The 15,035-nt window shown below is 38.3% G+C and overlaps 1 protein-coding gene across 2 annotated transcripts in view; it reads left to right on the top strand.

Moving 5' to 3' along the window:
• The window catches only part of tiam1a (TIAM Rac1 associated GEF 1a), a 116,450-nt gene that overhangs the window by 65,359 nt on the left and 36,056 nt on the right, over window positions 1-15,035 (top strand). For both annotated transcript variants that reach the window (XM_066651043.1, XM_066651044.1), the window contains exons 8-13: window positions 2,957-3,103; window positions 5,174-5,248; window positions 7,971-8,141; window positions 12,146-12,250; window positions 14,352-14,433; window positions 14,666-14,752. In XM_066651043.1, coding sequence (XP_066507140.1) covers window positions 2,957-3,103; window positions 5,174-5,248; window positions 7,971-8,141; window positions 12,146-12,250; window positions 14,352-14,433; window positions 14,666-14,752 — 667 coding nt within the window. The remainder of the gene's footprint in view (window positions 1-2,956; window positions 3,104-5,173; window positions 5,249-7,970; window positions 8,142-12,145; window positions 12,251-14,351; window positions 14,434-14,665; window positions 14,753-15,035) is intronic.

The following is a 15,035-nucleotide window of genomic DNA, read 5'->3' as shown; positions in this document are numbered from 1 at the left end:
ATTATAGAAGAATTTGCATTCCTCTCTCTCTTTTTCTCTTTCTCGTTTACTGCCTGTCACTCGCCCTTCAGCTTCAACGCCTGACGAAGTGGAGTAAATGGTAACACTGCTGAGGCAGAGTGGACCCTACAGAGCGTTTGCTCATCAGCGATTGCACTTTTGCTCTGTGGAGCTTTGCAATCCTGCTCTATGAGTGAATGAGTGACTCTCTAATGACCTGTGGGATTTAAACGCTCGTCTGTGCGTCTGTGCTAGAGGAGCGCAGCCTTGCTGTGACTTCTCTTTAGCTCCAGAGATCTGCCCCAATGTGAATTAACCCAGAAATGCCACACTGATTCTCCAGCTCTGTGTGAGCTGAGCAGAGATGCCACAACACGCTGACTGTATGTATATTCATACGGTGGTGGCCTAAATATACACTTATATTTATGGCCAGTAAGAGAGTTGGATCTTCTCTTAGTGTAGGGCCTCCAGACAGGGTCCCTTGGTGTGATGAACCTCTTTCAGGTCTTTAAAGGGCCCACATCCAGGAACTCTGAAACATTATTTGATTTTATTAAAAGTTTGTTGTAGTATTTTGTCATATCCTGGCCTATCTTGTTTGTTTTCCCCCGCCATGTGGTTATGTCTGTTCGTTGTTCCTAGCTCCGCCCTGTTTCCACCCAAGCCCCACCTTAGTCCTGCCTCTGTCTCGTTATTGTCTTCAGGTGTTCCTCGTTTGTTGGTCTATTTAAGCCCCCATTGTCTCTCGTTCTGGTGTCGAACATTCTTTCCCTTTCACCTGTGTTTTGTCGTGTTCCCAGTCCGGTTCTGTCGTTATGTTTCATTCTCGTTTTCTCCTGATTCTAGTTCCCAGTCTCGTTGTGCTTCCAGTTGCTCTTTTTGTCTATCACGTGTGAATAAAGTTTGTTGTGCTGTAGCGAGTGCGTCCCCCTCAGTCAGTCCCCTTCCCCCGTGAGCCTTACATATTTAAACATTGTTAACACTCTATATGTAGACTGTCAACCCAGAAATATACATTAAAGCGACACTAGGTGGTATTTTTCCCTCAATTACAACTCCAAAATCATTGGGGTCAGCATTCCAGAAACTGCACTATGTAACTTATGGAAGAGGGTAGAGTTGAATAACACTCTGCAAATGTAGGGGAGCCCAGGAGCATAAATACTAAAACTTACCTAGAATTTTTATGTGAGACAATGCACAGCACTTCTCAAATTGAGTTTAAATTAAAATACATCTTACACCAAAATAATGAAAACACTTCCAACTTCTGCCATTTTAAGCTTCCATGCTCTTCTGCCACTTTTAATAGTTTTAATTTTGTTTTTACTGCTTATGTGACGTCACAAAAACAAATTAATTTGAATATAATAACTGAATCAGTGTATTAGCTACACCCATTTGTACTGAAGCTATAAGGGGTGTTTCATTACACTTCTTGAATGTGCAGGCAATCAGAACAAACCTCATTGACATATAGCATGTAATAAAAAATATAGACATATAAAAAGACCATTGATAATATATAGGTATATAGTATTAACCTAGTGTTAGGTTAATCAAGAAATGTAATAATTTGGTGGGGTTGTGATATATCTGTGATCTATTTTCTTTGGGCTAATAAAAGTTTAGACTAAAAAAAACATATGTATGCACCAATACAATGTAAATAATCACACAGATTTTAGCTTACCTGGCTTCGGTAAGATAGTGGATTATGTACTCACAACACAATGGGAAATGAATAGGAAGGATTTAAAGGAATGCTTTGTAATGTTTTACCTTTAAATTACTGCATCAAATTGCGATGCTCCACTGACCTGTAATAGAGAGAAAAGAGCTTCTGTCACTGCTACTCTGGGCTCAGCACTGCAGAAACTGCACTATGTAATTTTGGGATGTGGATAGGAAACCACTGCTGTAAAAATTAATTGCAGTAGGTTGAGCCCTAGGAGCAAAAACACACAAAAAAAGTTAAAAACTTTTAATACATTAATTAGCTGAATTAATTAGCATCACAAATTAGCATTGTAGCATGTGTAATATCATAGCTGGCATAAAACTGCAGCTCTGTATTCAGAGATAATGTGTATTAATGTGAGTTAGTGAGTTAGTTGGATAGTTAGTTACACAGCAAATTCACTAGTGTTAAATCAACACTGTTAGTGTAATAATTTAAGACTCTCAGTTAACACTAATAGTGTTGATTTAACAATGGAGAATTTGCTGTGCAGTTACCAGCCAGTTCCATGGGGTATTTTGTATCTAAATCATTTAAAGAATGAAATTTTCAAAATTGTAATCTAAGAAGTATTTAAGAACCTTAAATTTAAGGCATGCTGATGTCCTCTGGCTTTGTGCATATCACATTAGTGTTGCCCTAATCAATAGAGGCAAATGTTGGCGGAGGATTTAAGGGTGGCATTTATGTCAGGATGTTTGTCTAACAGGGTTTAGAGACTCGAGGCTAACTGTGCTATCGTGTGTCAGTGCTAATGCTAATGATTAATGTATTAATCCTCAGGCCTGCAGCCGTTCGAGGCCCCTCTTCACTTCTCACGTCATCATCTCTCACTCCACAAGGGGAACGTGCCAAGACTTTTAAGCCATCATTACAACTAAGGGCTTTATACATCATGTAGTGAATAGAGAAGGACTGCCAAGAAAGATACCCAAGGGGCAAAGTTGACCTTTGAACTAATATGATTTGACTTAATAGTTCAGAACTCTCAGAGGACAAATCTTTTAGGGTTTATATGATTTATTATTTATTATTATAGTGTGATGGTAAAAAGGTATATATTTAAAATGTTTTGCCAATAGTCTACTCTCAATCATGCATACGGCTTCATGACACCTAAAAAGCCTTTCATGAAAACTGGTATAAACATACATAAGTCCCTGCTTTGTTTTCCTGCTGTAACAGCTATGTGATTATGTGTGTGTTTTACAGGTTGCAGCAAGAATGGAGAGTGGGGTTCGGAAGCGGACGCAGGCCTTGTCCCGGTCGTCCAGCAAACGCAAAAGCCGCTTCTCCTCCTTGTGGGGTCTGGACACTACCTCAAAGAAGAAGACCAAAGGCAGACCCAGCATCAACCAGGTTTATTCTGCAATAATGTCCTAAAGCAGTATTTTAACATTTAACTAGAATGTTAGCATGTGTCCTGGGTAAATATCAGCAGTAAATGCTAAATAAAAATAAATAGATGCAATCCTCTAACACATCTAACATGAAATAAATGTACAATGTGTCATGATAGTTTCTTATTCTGTGTGCTTTTATTTTTTTATTTTATTAGTTCTTGTTGTGCAAACACATGAACAGTTACTGTCACATGACACACCTGAACACAAAGAGAAAAAGATAATATAAAATAGATAAAATATAAATATAATATTAAAAAATAAATAAATCAAAAATAAATACAGATAAAGTTCCATCCATCCATCCATTATCTGTAACCGCTTATCCAATTAGGGTCGCGGGGGGTCCAGAGCCTACCTGGAATCATCGGGCGCAAGGCAGGAATACACCCTGGAGGGAACGCCAGTCCTTCACAGGGCAACACAGACACACACACATTCACACCTACGGACAGTTTCGAGTCGCCAATCCACCTGCAACATGTGTTTTTGGACTGTGGGAGGAAACCGGAGCACCCGGAGGAAACCCACGCGGACACGGGGAGAATCTGCACACCAACTCCTCACAGACAGTCACCCGGAGCGGGAATCGAACCCACAACCTCCAGGCCCCTGGAGCTGTGTGACTGCGCCACCGTGCCGCCTACAGATAAAGTTAATAAAATAAATGAGAGCCAGGGGAGTGTCTATCTATTTACAAAACCATGTTTGCTTATATTAATTTTGCAAAGGAAGATAATAATAGTAATTTTAGAGTAGGTTCATTCAATGTGCGAAGTCTGGCATTATAAAAATTATCATCAGTTTAAAGCTTACTAGTCAGTGTATTAGTATGGAACAATAATAAAATATGAAAAAGTATCGGTATTGGTGCAGGAAAGCAGACAATCAGGTTAAGCTACTTTTAGTGCCTTATTTTAAAAAAAAAAGTAATAACAAGCAAATTACACACAGTGCAAGTGATGAAAATGTCATATCAATTCCATAAAATGATACAAATTAGCATAATAAATGTCAATATTTTTATTGTAAAAACCAAACCAAATAATTGTTAAGAAAAAAAGACAAGACGTTAATATATACTAGACAACTATTTACTAAAAAAGGTTGCAAGATGTTATGAAGTACATACAAGTTAGGCTCTATTTTACATTTGGGACATACAAAGGACAATTTATACTTTTGAATGGTAGAATAGCAGTATCTGGCTGGCCCAATGTTCAGAATTTATTGCGAATCATGTCTCAGGAGTAGATCCTGAAACCAGAAAACCTTTCAGAGATGAATGAATCTCTAGTGACATAGAGTAATAATAAGAGTTAAATAAGACATTATACATTATTGTAGCTATAAAGACATCTGTGATACCTGTGAAACATACATTTTTATTAGCTGAAACACTATAGTGAAGCACACAGCATCTGGTTTTGGGATTTCCATATGCTCCACTGAGACTCTGGGTACTGAAGCTTTCAGCGCATCTAGAAACCCATTCATCCGTTCTGAGCTCTGTCATCTCTTTGTCCCAGATGACGTCTGTTTTTAATGTGCATAAAGCCTAAGACGATTAGTGCATGAAGAATAATGAAGACGATTTATGCATTTGATTCATAGTCTTATTTTCTGACTTGGGTAAAATTTAAAACCTCAAACATAACATCATGGGCATTTGGTTTCTGCACTCTCTCAGCTTCACTGATTATACAGGACCAATTTGTAGTGCTACAATTAAAGACTGTAATCTAAGACTGTAGGCTCTGCATACTTCTTTGCCCCTTTTCTCCCTGTTATTCAATGCTCAGGACCCCCATATGACCACCTTACCTCGTTGGTCCACCTTGTAGATATAAAATAGGTGGGTGAAATTGGACAAACAATGTATGCAGAGCAACAGATGGAATACTGTTTGATCAGAGTGTACTGAATGTTTCAATATAGTCAACCATTTTATGACTGAAAAATGATTTACAAGAATGAGATTTATTTGTAGCTTTTGGTGATCAGGAGATCTGTGCTGTTTTTGTAGGTGTTTGTGGACGGAGAAGAGCCAGTGAAGAAAAGTCTGGAGTGTATGTTTGAGGATCCAGCCAAGGAAACCTTGGTGAGGAACATTCTGATATTCCCTGTACATTTAAAGGAACTATTTGGTGAGGAAACAATATTTAACGCCCTTTAGTGGAGACACTTTTTGGTTTTTGAGGCTTGCCTGTGAAACTAATGACAGTAACAAATAATGAAAGCTTACACTCCAGCACTTCGCATGTATACAAACTGCATGCTAATATTTCACTCATTCACTGTCCTCAAGCCAACTCATGTTTACAGAGTAACCTACCAACATTCCATTACATACCAAAATTGACAAAATTGCCTGATATGGCAAAATTTAGTTGGAGCCAAGCCGTAACGTCTAAACTTCTGCAGAATATTGATTAATCATATGGTGTCACCAACCATAGTATTATTTTTTTTTAAGAATTCCTGAGAGCTGAAGACAGTTTTATGCCAGTTTTCACATGGCTAATATGTGGGCACTGCCAATATGTGGGCATAAGTTTTAAAACAAAACAAGGCATCTGTATTTTAGTCCCACTTTAAATAAAAAGAGCCAATCTATACGCTGTTGCAGTTCATATTTTCATGTGCAGTAGCTAGAACCACCTTAAATAGCAAATTGTACATGCTTTGTACAAACATCAAACACCACATTGTCGCTGACTAAAGAAAACACGGATCTTCAAAATTACAACTTTATAGGAGAAGTAAAAAAAAACTTCTTAACTTTCAACTGAAGTCACTGTAAAAAGATTATATTCCAAATAAATCTGGATCATTTCTTTTGGTCCATTCATCATAAAAGGACAGCTTCAGTGTTAAGATAAAAACTGGCAGAAGTGGAAATGCATGTTTTTCATTGGACAGTGACAATATATGGTTTTTAATATAAACTGTAAAATGTGAGTTTCTATTTGGGGTTTATAGCACACTTCACATTCAAAGAGATGCAAGCCCAGTCTGGAATGACTGGACATAACCATTTCTAAGATGGACACTGAGGGGACCGATTTCCTATAAGGATTCTCAAATAAGCTTCTGTTATCTGTGAGCTATATTAGTCTTTTAGCTCTTTTTTTTTTGTGTTGTTTTTATGTTTTTCCTGAAATATACCTTTAAAACTGCAGTATATCTTAAGCAATTCTCTGACCCTCTGTACCGCTGTTGTGGATGTTCTCATCGAGAATTACTGTATTGTATCATAAAGCAAATTTATTCAGTAGTAAACAAAAGCCAAGCACAAGCATGGGCTGACAGCCTAGTGTGGGATAGCGAGGGAAAGGGAAGAGATGAGGGGGGGATTCAGCTCTGGTTCTCTGGACTCTGCTGCCGGGGGGTCTCCTGGGACAGATGTGGGGGGATGCCAGGCTCCTCTCCCACCAGACACATCCATTACAGGCCTGGAGAAGAGACAGATGGTGTGTGTTTTGGGGGTTAATTTGTGTATGTGTGTGTGTGTGAGAGAGAGAGAACAGAAGAGTATGTGTGTGTAACCGCAATCCCCCACATCCACATTCCCCCTCATTGCTCTGTGTGTGTGGGCCCGCCATCACACGGACCACCGTCAGTGGCATCGCCAGATTGCGGTGAGGGAACGGGGAGGGTCCTGTCACTTGATAGTGGGGGGATAAGCTATTGGTGGTGGGTAGTCAGCATGTTGCTGCTGACAGTCAGCCAGAGCTGCTGACAGGCCTCAGAGCAGAGGTCCAGCAGACCCTTGTCCACCCCTCCCACCTTACTTACATTCGATCGACAGCCAGGGGACCACTCTGTGGGGGACAAAAGGATCAGATACCTGCTTGATAGGGTGCCAAGTTAATTAGATTGCACAGATTACTTGGAATCATAATCAGACACTTGCTTGACACTTTGTGGCTGTATCGATCCAGACAGCTCTGTTTAATTGTGATAAGATTAAATAAAGCATGAATACAAAATAGTGACTGAAATTTGTTTCATAAGAATTTATAAGTGTTTGATACAGTATAGGTTCAAAAGTTGTAAGTGAATATATTTCAGCAGCTTTAAAAGTCAGCCTTTGGTAAATCATGTTCAACTGTTCACACACAAATTGTATAATCCCCACAGAAATAGAAGAGGGATGCTATGGAGCAGCCAAACATGTGCCTAAAATCACCATTCCCAAATGGTGAAATTCATCTCGCCTATATCAAATTGATTTTTCTTTTAATTCTGTCTATCCTTTTTTTGTTGTCGTTGTTAATTCTGTTAATATGTCCCCCCATTGTGTGTTCATGAACTGTACCTTTAAAACCATACTACTGTGCATGTAGTCACATGGTTCTGCCCCATCCAGTCAGCCACATGGAAGGCACATGGAGGAGAACCTAAACACAGAGGCCAATCGAGCAACTTGAGCAGCATGTACCAAAGAAAAATGTTATGTCTATAATTTTGTCATGTTTTGACTCTAGTGAAGTACACACTGCACATAAAGAAGTCAAATGTAAACAATGTCAAAAAACAATAGCACAAGTCTGTTTCAACACTTGAAGCACAATTACATCACCAAATATGATCAGGGCTTAGCTCAAAATGAGAGCCTGAGAAGCTCCCAACAACATTAGAAAAAACACCCTATACTTAACACTATATCATATTTACTATTTATTATTATTGTTATAGTGGATTCTATCATTCCTATATCCATGCAGTTGAAACAACAGCTTTAATTTAAAATTGTGGGAGGTGTTTATTTTTAACTCTTGCTTACACTTTGAGTTTTTCTGTGTCTCTGGTCTTTTCAGAAGGATCAGACAGGATCTTTGAAAAACCTACCTCAGCATAATGCAGACAGTGAGGTTTGGCTTCCTGACTACCTCACACCGTCCTGGGTCACTCTACCCAACGATCAGCCTGTTTTGGCCATTATACAGCCAGGAGAGACCACCATGGAAGCACTGGAGGCAGTGTGCAAGGTGAACCCCCACCCCACCTCTAACACACACACACGTTCTTCATATCTGGTCGGAGCACACAGCTTGATGATACCTGGTAGGGACCCTCTTTCTAAAGGTGAGAATCATGCACACGCATTTTTCCGAACTAGTGATGGGACACAGCTTAAAGCAACACTAGGCAAGATTTGGTATTTTTGCTCCTGGGCACCCCTACAGCCTTGAAATCAAGAGAGAAGGCGTAAGGGGTGTTTTCTACCCTCCTTCAAACATTGCATAGTGCAGTTTCTGCCGTGCTGAGCCCAGAGTAGCATCAACATTTCATATTTCACCTCGTATTAAGCTGACTATAATGGAGACATTAAATAAAAAGGACACACACACACACACACAAAACCCTGTCAGGTCTGCATTGCCTTGAGGGTTGCCAAGAAATATGCAGCATTCCCTTGAAACCACAAACAGTACATTTTCTTCATGCTTGCATTCGTGTTCATTCTTTCTCTAAATTTCCTTTCTCTTGTGTAACATATAATTCCTCTCATACTTCCTATTAAACATAAGCTGAAGGACATATAAAAGCTTCCATCTACATATTTTTGAGTTATATATCTGTAAAGAAGAGTAACTGGATGAGCTGAAATGTCATTGTCTTGTAGCTATATGAAGTCACGTCAGTTATGCACCTAATATTCCTGAGAACAAATTCTGATCTGAGGTCAGATACGTGTTGTGTTGATCTTTATCAGCATATGCAATTGTACGAAGCCAAAGTAAATATTGGCCAAAGCTTGTTAACATCAGTTGCTTTGAGATACAGGCAGCTGAGTAAAAGTCAAACAATTCAGTCTTTATTTAGAGAGTTATTAATATAAATAAGTTGACATATGACAAGAATCAGGTGTACAGCATTCTTTCTGATACATGAATGTTGCATGATCTTCCTTCCATGTGCTTCTCTTCAAGAGGTATGAATCAATATCAGAAAGGAAATGCATTCATAGCTTGAAAGCACTAGCGCATTTTGTAGTCCATCTGTTGCTCTGAATACTTTGTTAGCCCTCTTTAACACTGTTGTTCACTATTCAAGACCCCCACTGGACCACTACAGAGCAGATATAATGAAGTGGTAGAGCACCTCAGTTTCACTGCTGGATTGAGAATAATCCATCAGCCATAAATATTCAGCCCTGTGGGAAGTATCCTGTGTCCACTAATGAAGGACATGATAATGAACAACACAAAATGGGCAGCAACAGATGAGCTACTGTCACTGATCTACATTTATAATGTAGATCAACAAAGTAGATGTGTCAGGTAGATGGTAGATTAACCATAGAATGGGCACAGTGTTTAAAAACTCCAGCAGCACTGCTGTGTCTGATCCACACACACACACACACACACACACACACACATATATATATATATATATATATATTATAATTATTATTATTATTTTTTATGATTATTATTATTATATGTGTTTCCAACAGTAGATACCCCAGGCTAAATCCATCTTAGCTGTTAGGGAGAGAGACTTCATGGGGTTACTTGCTCAAGCGCTGTTCCACATGGATGCTTTTGGAAAATAAGGCTCTGTCCTTTGACCTGTAATCACCTTAAAGAGGCCAAACCTTCTCATTTCAGTTGCAGGTTATAATCCTGATGTAGACTCCAGATAATCCTCTCCCCAGTGAGCTGCACCCACACCACGAACAAGCCTCTAGAGCAGTTGCCTTATCACTTGTCACTGCACACAGGAAATTCTGGGGATGATTGGCAGGATCAGATGAGTGTCACTTCCTATCTGGCTCCACATCTGGCCTTATTTCTCTGGATTTACTTCTCTATTTCTCATTCATTACTCAGTCTGGAGGAAGCAGCAGACCAGGGATCAGGGAACCAGGCCATAAACAATGAGCACAGGACATTTCACAAGCTTCGGCAGATAGTGTCCTGCTTCCTGCAGTTTTAATAGTGATAATAATAAGTGAAGACAGGGAAAATATAGCAGAACATTTGTCACTTATTAGAGATGAGGGCATAAAAGAAAAATAACTATTTGATAATAGTGTTAATAGTGATTAATCAGTGTCTAATATATGTGCATTACTGTATATATCAGTAAAATATATTTTCAGTTACTGAGCAAAAGTTAGAGACAATCCTTTATTTTCCAGTAAATACCATCACCTTTTACCTTTATTACTTTTCATTCTTTTTGAATGACTTCCAAAGTTCAATCTTAGAAGCTGCTTGCATTTTCTGCTTCTCTTGATTCCAGTAGTCCTAACCACATTCCGTGATGCTGAGGTGAGGGCTCTAAGATAGCTGGTCTATTCTTCTGTGGACACCAGCCGCGTCTTTGTTTGCTTTCCTTTATTCAGTGATGATTGACAGCTACACAAAGGATAGATGGAAACCACTGGGAATGTTCTCAGACCGTTCTGTCTTTTGGAATTATCTGAGGCAAGAATGGACCTTGGAATGAGTGCCTTTTTTTCTGTGACAAAAAAATGATATATTTGATCTGATTTGGTGTATGTCCTGAGAATTTTGTTTTAGCACAGTCTGTATTCACACACTATTTAGTAGGCACTTTTTTAGCAAATCAATTGGATTAATCAAATATACATTATATTTTAGATTAAAAATATCCTGTTATACTTTTGACACCTTCTCAAGCAGACACTTAGGAAGCTATCTAGAGAGTTTATTTCAGCAGGACTGAAATGTTTCACAATACTGGAACCTTATTGGCTGCTAAAAACTACATTTTGAAGGGCATTCCATATTCCAAGTACATTATCCAAATATCAGTCAATCAATCAATAAATCAATGAATGAATCAAACGTTTATATAGCACTTTTCAGACTAATCTAATTGAAATTTAAACATGCTTTACATGTGATGGACAAAGCAAAAATAAAATAGGTTAAAAGCTTAGTAATAAAAAAAGACCATGATGAATAGTAAAATAATAATAGGAGTAATAGAAAAAGCTAAACAATAAAAATTAAGAATAAATATTATAGAATAAAGATTATATATATATATATATATATATATATATATATATATGGCACATGTAATAAAGGGTTTAAATGTAATCATAATGGTTGAATCTGACATATATTTTATATTGTGTGTATGTTAAATGTGTGTGTGCTTGACTGCAAAGAACTTGTGTTCCCAATTAGTGTTTGCGTATGTGTGAACACACATCTTTAAAAAGTGTGTGATCAAGGAACAGCGTCTGTTGGAAATAGAACTGTAAATAAGTCGGGTTGCCAATTTGGTATACAGGCATATCAAATCCTAGAAATTGTTTCCTGTCAACAGATGTAATAGAATACAATATGAGGCAGTTAATGTGTATCTTGTCCCCATCAAAATTTATATCTTCATTTTATGGAGTGATATTTTTAGCATTTTTATGCTTTAATAAATAATGAGCAGTGTCCTTTAAAGGCCAGGCGTATGTACACAATAATTCTGGCTGTGCTGTGCATAATTGCATGGTATGGGAAGAGCAGAAATGTTCAGTAGTGCTTTGCTGTCAGCTTGAATCACACCAAAACTCACAGAAAAAGACAGAGTTGATCAGATTAAGGCATTCAGTGTGTAGAAGGGCTGTATTTTGGACACCCAAGCACAACGGATTCTGCTGGTAAGGGTGGCCAGTTTAGCATGTTTGTTACTAAGAACTTCCATGTAAATGAACCCATGCACAACTTCATAACTTGCAGATGACTGCTGCAACATGACCATTTCTTTTGCTCTTGTAGTTTTTGGACGGAAAACCAGTTCCCCCATCAATCATCACATTATATTGTTAGCCAGTGTGGCATATGCTAGATATCTATGACATGCTGGGCATCTGTGCTCACTGTCCTCTTGTGTTTCACTGCACGGATTGGGTTAAATGCGGAGAACAAATTACTCTGTGTGCAAACACAGTGGCCAATAAAGTGATTCTAATTCTAAAGTTGTATTTTCGTCTTATCATTGTATCCCACAGGCACACAACCTGGATCCTTCCAAGCACTATCTCCGACTGAAGTTTCTTATCGACAATCAAGTGCAATTGTATGTCCCAAACCCTGAGGATGAGCTCTGGGACCTGGTGAGTTACAGACACAGCTTGAAGCAAGTCACCCTATACTGAAAAATATTTTGCAATAAGGGCATTCTGGCTCAAACCTATTAAATTGATAATATTATTTGTCATGTTTTGCAGTATCATCTAGTGCAATAGTACAGTCTTCTTTTTCATGACAATTTTCACATTATATGTTCTCTGCAAAACTCAATATAAATCCATGAATACACATTTGGATATACAGTATATTTAAGCTTATTTATTTATATATTTATTTACAAAAAATAAATAAATAAATATAACCACATGGCATGTTTAAAATGTAAATTCAAGCTCCTGCAAATGGCAATTCATGATGATGATTGGGCAGTAAATACCTATGGGGCGGGTGACAGGATTTATTGAGAAGAGGTGGTACAGTAAAGTGAATGTCTCCCTCGATGTGTCATTGCATCTGGTCACTAAAGGCCACAATGTGAAGGAATTAGCTAAATATGCAGGTGTTTTAAAGCGTCTACTCATATGGGTTGACCAGCAGTGGCAAAAATCCCAATCTACAGGAAATTCTAGAATTGTGACCGAAAACACTGAGGACTGTTGGTGTGTTTTACAGATTGGAGCAGATATGGGGCAGAAAGGCACAAAGAGGCTTTTGCTCACTTCTGCTCACAAAATTTGCATTCATGCCTGGAAATGTGTTACTTGTTCAGATAAATCTCACCTGCCTGTATATGGATGATGCTAGGCATTGTGTTCATCATAGACCATAAGAAGATTTCAATGAGGACTGTGTGCAAAGTTTGGTTCAAGATGGAGGAGGCCCTGTGATGTTCTGGGGGTGATTTAATTAGTGGAAATGGGTAATTTGGTTGAGATGAAAATAAATTTGGACCACAGTACCTACACTGAGCTGCTGGCCTTGTGCCCATCATCTTACAATGGATAATGAACATTCAGGAACATTCACACACCTGGGCTGCCCTGCAGAAAAAAATACAGGTTTGAAAATTGTGAAAATCTGTTTACTACATGGAACAAGGTGTAAAACACCAGGGAAGCCCATCCAAGAAATCTGGCAAACTGTGCTGTTCTTTGAAGCAAGAGTGGTTGAACATTGATGTCGCCTATATCCAGAAATTTGTCCAGTCTAGGCCAAAGATAATTAATTTGTTTTGGCTGGTGAGCTTATGATATAACCTTTATGAATACACCTTATATTTCATGAATTCTGCTTCAAGATTCATCCACTGTGGACATAGGTGTACATTTGTGTATATAAACAGCTAGCGTAAACGTAATAGAAAAGAATAAAGCAAAATAATTATTTGTGATCCATCCATCCATTTGTGTTCTTAATTGCTCTAATCAAAAATGATAGAGGAGCAGGTCTCTGCTAACTTTTGGCCATGTAGTGTTATAAATCATGTGGGAATCCTCTCTCTTCAAGAAATAAAATGTTTTCTTCATTTTGAATTCATAAAATCTCACCCTCAGGACTAATGTGGTACCTCTCTTTGAAGTGAGCACACATGTTCACAACTGATGTAGCAATGGCATATTTATTTTGGAAAAAGTGCCCCTTTAAATGTGAGCTGGACACTGCATAGCTTTGCAGATAAATGCAGATGTTAGGCAGATGCCTGGGATGTAGGTTATGATGCGTGTGAACTTCCCCAAAGAGAAAGTGCTGCATATACTATGAATTATGTATACTGCGGATCTGCAGATGAGCAAGAGCATGAGAATCCACTCTGAACTAACTCTCTCTCTCTCTGTGTCTGCCTCTCCTCATTCTCTGTCTCAGTCTATCCACTAAAACATGAAAATCCACATCCACCACATCTGTATGGCCTCAAAACTTAATTTCCTTTGCTGTTGTTTACATATAGTTCTTACATGTTGTTTTTCTTTCTCCTTTTCTATTTTTTGTCATCATTTCCCCATTTCCCTGAAATGATCAAAGCTTAGTTTGATTTATTTATGACTTGCTGCAGGATAAAATTATTGTCAGTGCCAGAGTGTAGGATTTTGCAGGGGTTCTTTCCTTCATTTCCTAACATTGTCCAAGATTCAGTGTCTGAACCAATTCTTTTGAAAGTAATATGTGTAAATGTGTCTCTCTCAGCTCTACAAAGAGATTGAAATTTGTACCAAAACTACCAAAGTCATCCAGTTTGACCGAGACGAGTCCTGCACTGTTGGCTATGGTATGAGATTTTACTGTTTATTTTCTGTTGTTTCTCTACTAGTATATCTAGTATACAGTACTAATGTTGCTCATCAAAAAAGAGCCCTAACAACACTCATCTCTCTTCTCATCTGTCTTCTTTTCTTTTCTTTTCTCTTCTATTATTGTACTCTATTTTCTTATCTCTTCCATTTTTCTTCTTAATTTAATCTACTTTAATGTATTCTTTTCTTCTCTTCCCTTCTCTCCAGGCTTCTCTGTGGCTGTGGTGGATGAGGATGGCACTCAGCAGCTCCACATCACAAATGTGAAGAAAGGCGGCTTGGCCTTTATCAAAGGTGAGGAAATCATCTCAGTGTGGCCTTCTGTGTAGATCTCATTTAGTGGAATTTTGTGTAACTTGGATCAAATTAATCCTGTTTGAGAAACTCACCCCATGGTCTTTATTTGGGCAAAACCGAAAGCAGTGCCACAGACATTTTCTATTATACAGCAGAAAAGAAATCAATCTAGTCACAATATTGCTGCGTGTATAAGCTCAGCATAGCAAATTAGCGTCATGGCTGACAGCTGATAAGCACTGTGGGCTGCTAAAGGGCACAGAATTCATTCACCTGAGGT

Source organism: Hoplias malabaricus, chromosome 18 (assembly GCF_029633855.1).
Source record: "Hoplias malabaricus isolate fHopMal1 chromosome 18, fHopMal1.hap1, whole genome shotgun sequence".
In the NCBI taxonomy this organism is placed as follows: domain Eukaryota; kingdom Metazoa; phylum Chordata; class Actinopteri; order Characiformes; family Erythrinidae; genus Hoplias; species Hoplias malabaricus.
This window is presented reverse-complemented; position numbering and strand designations above follow the sequence as displayed.